Here is a 6,440-nt window from a genome sequence, read left to right as displayed (position 1 = left end):
TTTTGGCTTCGTCAAACTGTGCCAATGTATACGTCCTATTTTACTCGAATGGAAATAGCACAAGTCCCCTCCAGTCTACCAGGAATGGGCATTCTTTCAAATGGCCATTTGCCTATTTTTGAGAGGTTTTTAGGGGACCACTTTAGTCTTACCCCTACTCAGGTTTGGGGGTGAAGAAGACCCATGCAGCTACTAGCCTACAACTGCTACCATCCTTGGAATTTGGAGGTCAAACATAATCTTAGAACCCTCACCAAATCCCTGGTGGGTCTCTACATGGAGAATTTCTCAGCATCTCTAAGCTTGTGATAGACCACTTGACCTAAGACCACTAAGTCATTGGCTGCCTATGACCTACATGGCCGGTCCCCAAAAGTTTACGTTGGCAAATCAGATGCTCTTACTTGGAATTTGAAGTTTAAAACACTGAAACATGTTGCCAGTTGGTAGCAGAGGAAGAATGTCAAAGGATGCTAAATGGTAGTTCCAGGATCCTGGCCAATCAAATCATGGATAAATCACTGTAGTCAGGAGCCAGCAAGGCTGTGAGTGAGTAGGGGAGTCCAGCTGGGGAGGTGTGGAAAGAAGCAGATGTATGGAGAGTAACAGCAGCAGGGGGGAGCTTGAGACCTTCTGCCGCTAATGTCTTTAAAAGACACCTCAAATCCAGAACACCCTGAAGCTTTAGTTCCCATCCCATGAGGACTGCTGTACCATGGCTCAGTGTCAATGAGATCCTGTGACATCCCTGTCTCCTCCTTACCTCTTATTTATTCTTGCAGTAACAACCCCTAACCCCCAACGCCCCACCCCGCAATAACCAGATTGAGTTGATCTCTGTTCTTTCCATATTAACAAGCTGAGACTGTACCCTCAGCTTCTGGGGTACTGTTACTGGTCCAAACTACAATTGCTTAACTTTCTGTCTTAGGGTATGTTTTTCCACGTGGCCCACTGCAGGAGCCCAATTAACTCTCATTGAATGACACCATAGGGATTTTAAAAGGAGGAAGAGCAGTGTAAGTTGCTGTGATCAAGCAGAGCTTCCTGGAAGAGCGAGAACTTTCTTGGGAGATGGCTAGAGGGGAGATATTGCAGGCCTGAGAGCACGTAAATAACCCTAGGTCCTGCTAAGGAAAAGGTCGGTTAGAGAGCATTCATTTAAAATTGTGTGGGAACGCTGAAGGCATGAAAGTCTCTCATGAATTTTCAGGCTGCCAACAACCCCTCTCCAATATCCCCAAGTCATCACTTGGATTAGTCTGACCCCAAAACTTGGGAACGACAAAGAATGACTATTAAAGAAATCACACTGCACCACGGAAGATGGAAAGGTAAAATTGTGCTGTAATAATCCTGCAGACAGAATAAATGTTGTAGTGGATTATTATGTTGTCTAAAAACAGTCTTTGTGAATGGGGAATGACACGTGAAATTCGCAGCTATTTACTTTGCAGTGCTTCCATTTCCATTTATTTGGAGTGATGGTTACTCCGTTCCAATGCCTCCCCCTTTCCGTCATCTTGGCAGTGGGAGATAACCTGACGGGTGCACTCGGGAACTCTCTCAAGGTACAGCCGCCAGAGTTCTCCAGAATTCTGGAAAGTTCCACTTCTTCAACTGTGTTGGAGAAAGAGAGAGAGAGAGAGAGAGAGAGAGAGAGAGAGAGAGAGAGAAAGATACAAAGAGAGGATGGGTAGCACTGGCCAGCAGCCATGGAGACAGACATTTGTGAAAAGGCATTTATGCAGAAACAGCCCAAGGTGGGGAAGATACTTGAGGGTAAAGTGAAACCCTTTAATATGCTTGAACTTTGTAAACTTAAGTGTGGCATATGTATCCTCTAAACCTAAACCTCCCTAGCATTTTAAATTAACTTTTAATATTTTTTTTACTTTTGGAAACTAAGAATATACCCATTTTGTTGGTTGATTTGCTGGCTAGGCCTGTAATGTTTCCTAAGAAAGTATCTCCACTGTTTGCCTTGGTGCTTTTGCTCATGTTGTTTCTTGGCCTGGAAGCTTTTCAGTTCTCCTCACCCTGCAAGGCCCAGGCAGCGCTTACCTCCCGGTGCCGCTTCCCTATCGAACCCAGGGGAAGTTTTCCTTCTCTTGCTATGTGCCAGGACAGTCATTAAATCTGTGCAACGCGGGGAAGGCACAGCATTCACCGTAGTCTGCCTTGGATCGTTTTCATATTCTTCTCTTAAACCATTGCCTGCATCTGTGTTTGTTACCTACGTTTGCCAGGCCACAAACATCTGGGGCTTTCACAGAAAGGTAACAATCGGTATTGTATTTCTCAGGCGTTGTCCTCACCTGCAGAGGCAGGTCCTTCTGCCTCCCTGGAGTTCATCCGCTGGAGTTCTGAGGGTCCCCTGGGTAGCCCATGTGTGGCCCTGATAATGTCCTCTGCATCCTGCTCTGACTCTGGTCAGCGATGAGGGCTCCTGGTGAGGGTTCTCTGATTCTCAATGCTTGATGCCCTCAGAGATCTGGGAACTTGCTGCTGCCGCCGCCTGCAGAGCCCAGGGCCACACTGAGCTGACACTGCCCTGCCTCTTCAGGGCACACTGTGGGGGTCCCTCAGTGGGCTGCCCTGAATTGGCCTCTCAGCTGAGCTGGGGGAAACCCCTGATTTTCACTGCTGTGTGTTTCATGGGTGTAGACCAGTAGGACTTTGCTCCCAATGTTTTATAGATTTTTAGCTCCAGAGCTCTTCTCATTTTCTTTGCTGTCTCCTCCTCTTAGAATGCAGCGGGGGAGTCCACTGAGACTGCACCTTCAGCTCCTGAGGCACCATTACTGGTCCATGTTACAATTGCTTAACGCTCTGTCTTAGGGTGTGTACGTTCCAGGAGACCTCTCAGTAATAATATGCTGCAGGCAGGCACAGGCTCTGACCCCTTCCCCCACAGAAGCCTTGCAACGAACTTATGAGCTTGGTACTCCTGTGTCCAGCTGAAGAAGCTAAAGCCCAGAGAGGTGAAATAATTTGCTAAAATTGCCTAGAAAATTAGTGGCAGAACCAAGCTTCCTGATTCCCAGTCTAGCGTTTCTTCCTCCGACCAGTGACTTCCCAGCTCTTCCTCTTTTTATTTTTTTTGGTCAGTTTTAAATTTTATCTCATGAGCTTAAAAGGTGAATAATACGTGTTTCAAACTCATTTATTATTAAACTTATTAAACTCATTTATCTCAATATGTTTACATAGAGAACAGATACAGGATTTCAGGTAACTTATGGCAGAGGCATAGTCCATTTAAAAATAAGCTTCTTTCTTCCACAAATACTGCATTGAAAGGCAAAACAATTTTCTTCTATACTGCATAAGAGCTAGATGCAAACTTTTGTTGTAAATTTATTTCATTGTCAATTCTCATGCTAAAGCTGGGAGGCACAAAGGTTCATAGTTCAGTTACTAGTAACTGATACAAACAAAAAGCTTCAGTTTCTCTCAGATACAAATCAGAAACCTCCATTCACGTCTCTTACAGTAGTATGTCAGACTTCATTGTCTTGCCAAGTCACTTCTTCTTTCCTTTCCCTTTTTTACTTCCTTCTCCTTGCTGAAGAGTTTGGTCACTATCTCCTGCTTTTTGTGTCCTTGTTTTTAGTTTAGGAATCATTTCCGCTGTATACAACATTACTGACTTATGTGATGGGACTTGTACAAGACAGAGGCTGCCAACTTCCTATTTGAGTTGAACCCGGACTCTGCCCCTGTACTGAGCATTACAATTCCATTCTCTGGAGTACATTTTGTTTTTCTCACAAAACGCATTAAATCCAATTGCTGAGTGCACACCTTGAATCTCTGTAGCTGTAGGATTTTCAACAGCCTTACTTTTGGGGATCTGCCTGCCCTCCGAGATGATCTTCTTGTTATTTAAATAAGCAGGGTATATATATAAAAGGCTAATATGCAAAATGTCCCCTCGGGAGTTCAACCTGGAGACCAGGAGTTCAATTGCTCGCTATGACGTACGCTGACCACCAGGGGGCAGTGCAGAATGAAGGGAGGCCCTGGCTGGCAGCCAGAAGGCCCCAATTGGTCCTGATCACCCGTCAGGCCGAGGGACCCTACCCATGTACGAATTTCATGCACCTGGCCTCTTAATACAAATAAACCTGTCTTGGTCGGCTGCTGTGCAAGCCATCTCTGCCCATGCCCACCGGGCTGAGACCCACCAGATCATCCTCTTTTTAAAACCAAATATGTCCCACCCTGGCTGGGTAGCTCAGTTGGTTAGAGCATTGTCCCGATGTGCCAAGGTTGCACATTTGATCTCCAGTCAGGACACATACAAGAATCAACAAATGAATGCATAAATAAGAGAGTAACAACAAATCGATGTTTCTCTTTCTCAAATCAATCAATAAAAATATTTAAACCAAATATGTCCCTTTCTTCAAGAAACCCAACATGTAAAGCAAATATGGGTCGGCAGTAGAGGTGCGGGTCAGCCTATGAACCAGGAGGTCATGGTTCGATTCCCGGTCAGAGCACATCCCCAGGTTGCGGGCTCCATCCCCCATAGGGGGTGCGCAGGAGGCAGCTGATCAGTGATTCTCTCTCATCATTGATGTTTTTATCTTTCCCTCTCCCTTCCTCTCTGAAATCAATAAAAATATGTTGCAAAATATAAAACAAATATGGCTGGGGCTGCTCTAGACGAATACAGGATGAATGTGGGGGTTTCTTTAGCTCGGCCACACCTTCCCCAAAGGCAGCTGGGCCCTGAGCTCTGTCTGAGGAGTGACCCCCCCGAAAGACTTCTCCTAGAGTTCCCAGTCTCATCCAGAACACAGATGAGCTCCCTGTCGCATCAAAAAGGGAAGTTTCCCACCTAGAAGGATACAAGTTCATTTTTACACAGGCCAGCAAGAAACACAATTTTACCAGGTTTTGTTTTATTTTTCTCTCTCCCCCCGCCATTTCTCTTGAGTCACATCTCCAAGTCTCTGTGTGTTTAATCTGTCACTCATCCCTTCTTCTCTGCGAGCCCCTTTAGCTGAGCCACTTTCATCCTGGCAGGTGATCACCACAAGCCTTTAAGGAGTGGTAAAATGAGATGGAGAAATAATCAGAGGCCTCAAAGCTGCTTTAGGTGATGTTTGTACTGTCTCATTCACCCTCCCACTGGGCTTCAGGTTTTCCATTCAGGCTCATGAATGCCACACCCAGGGCATTCCAGCTGAGCTCTGTGTAGCTGAGCCAAGAGTTTGTAGACAGCTGGAGGAAAAATGTGCTGAAGAAGCACGACCTCTGTGCTGTCACCCCAGTAGCTTGAGCCGGGGCTAGCATGACCAGGTGCTGAGATGGTCGGCCTGCCCTGTGCAGTGGAACAATGTGAGGGGAGTGAGCAGCACCTAAAGCAGCACCTAGCGCCTCCCTGGGCTGGGAATGACTGCAGAATGAGCAAGCATCAAGGAGACAGGACAGACTCACCAAAGAGAGAATGGTATGTATGAGCCATTCAGAGTGACTCATGAGATTTCCACCTGATAAAGGAATGTTGGCTTTTCCTGGACATGCTTTAGGAAATGCTCAGCTCTAGAAAACCCTCACCCAAATGCCACACACTGCAAAGCCCAGACTTCCTGTTTTTCAGATAGGGGAAACAAGACTGTAGAAGGGAGCTGGATCCCAAAGTGGCACTTTGAGGCACCTCCATGTTTCAGGTGTGGATTCTGGTTTAAAATGGTTATTTGCCCTGGAGAGACTGTGTCAAGAGTATGGTCACTTGCCTGCTCTTCCTGAATCTGCACATGTAGTGGCTGAGAGCTATTCCTGGGCCACCTTTCCAGATGATAGCTCTGGGACCTTGATGAGTAACTATAACTTACATTTCCATAGCAGTTTATAGTTCTTGAGGCACTTTACCCAAATATATCAGACAGGATTCTGCACAGGTAACAGAAATCACTCTAGTAGTTTAAGCAGAAAAAGACTGACTTACTATAGAGGATTAGGGGCTTGCAAGGAGCGGGATTCAGGCTGGGCCTCCAGGAATGACTTTCAGAGCTGTATCCCAGAACTAGCTTGACCAGAGAGTGCCTACTTCTGCCACAATCAGGAAGACACTGCCAGAAATGTTGGCTCCAAGAATATATGGCCTTCATTGTAATTTGGGGGTCAGAACTGCTGCCTCTAACACCATGTGACTCCAGTTTTGATTTGCACTAGCAGAATGCGTACTTCATGTCCACCCCTCTCTCTTCTTAACTTTTAAAATCCAAGCTCTGTGCAAGGATGTCTGCATAGTAGGACCCAAATTACCCTAAAACATAGCTGCAAGGGAGTCTAGAAACTAAGTGTTAGCTTTCCAGCCTCTGCAGTACAGAAAGGCACACTAGAAAATTAGAATAGACATTTAGTCTGTATCTGCCTTCCCATATTACTATTCCTGGGAAATCTGGAAAGTGACAGGAGAAGTG

General features: G+C 45.9%; 1 protein-coding gene across 1 annotated transcript; it reads right to left on the bottom strand.

Moving 5' to 3' along the window:
- Nucleotides 1–3,535: 3,535 nt before the first annotated feature.
- LOC107182632 (signal recognition particle 19 kDa protein-like) lies at nucleotides 3,536–4,159 on the bottom strand. Its single transcript, XM_015562002.1, has 2 exons — nucleotides 4,122–4,159; nucleotides 3,536–3,908 (listed from the first exon to the last, which is right to left on the bottom strand). The coding sequence occupies exons 1-2, from the start codon at nucleotides 4,157–4,159 to the stop codon at nucleotides 3,695–3,697; spliced, it is 252 nt and encodes an 83-aa protein (XP_015417488.1). The 3' UTR covers nucleotides 3,536–3,694.
- Between the last annotated feature and the right edge of the window lie 2,281 nt (nucleotides 4,160–6,440).

The sequence above is a fragment of the Myotis davidii genome, unplaced genomic scaffold (assembly GCF_000327345.1).
Source record: "Myotis davidii unplaced genomic scaffold, ASM32734v1 scaffold370, whole genome shotgun sequence".
Classification (NCBI taxonomy): domain Eukaryota; kingdom Metazoa; phylum Chordata; class Mammalia; order Chiroptera; family Vespertilionidae; genus Myotis; species Myotis davidii.
The sequence above is the reverse complement of the archived record's forward strand: the minus strand, read 5'-3'. Positions and strand labels throughout refer to the sequence as shown.

Bases quoted from the DNA above. Each gene is read 5' to 3' on its own strand.
- LOC107182632 (XM_015562002.1), bottom strand. From the start codon at position 4,159: ATGGCTTGCACAGCAGCCGACCAAGACAGGTTTATTTG. The intron at 3,909-4,121 runs TATTAAGAGGCC...TAGCCTTTTATA, and splicing joins GACCAAGACAGGTTTATTTG to TATATACCCTGCTTATTTAA.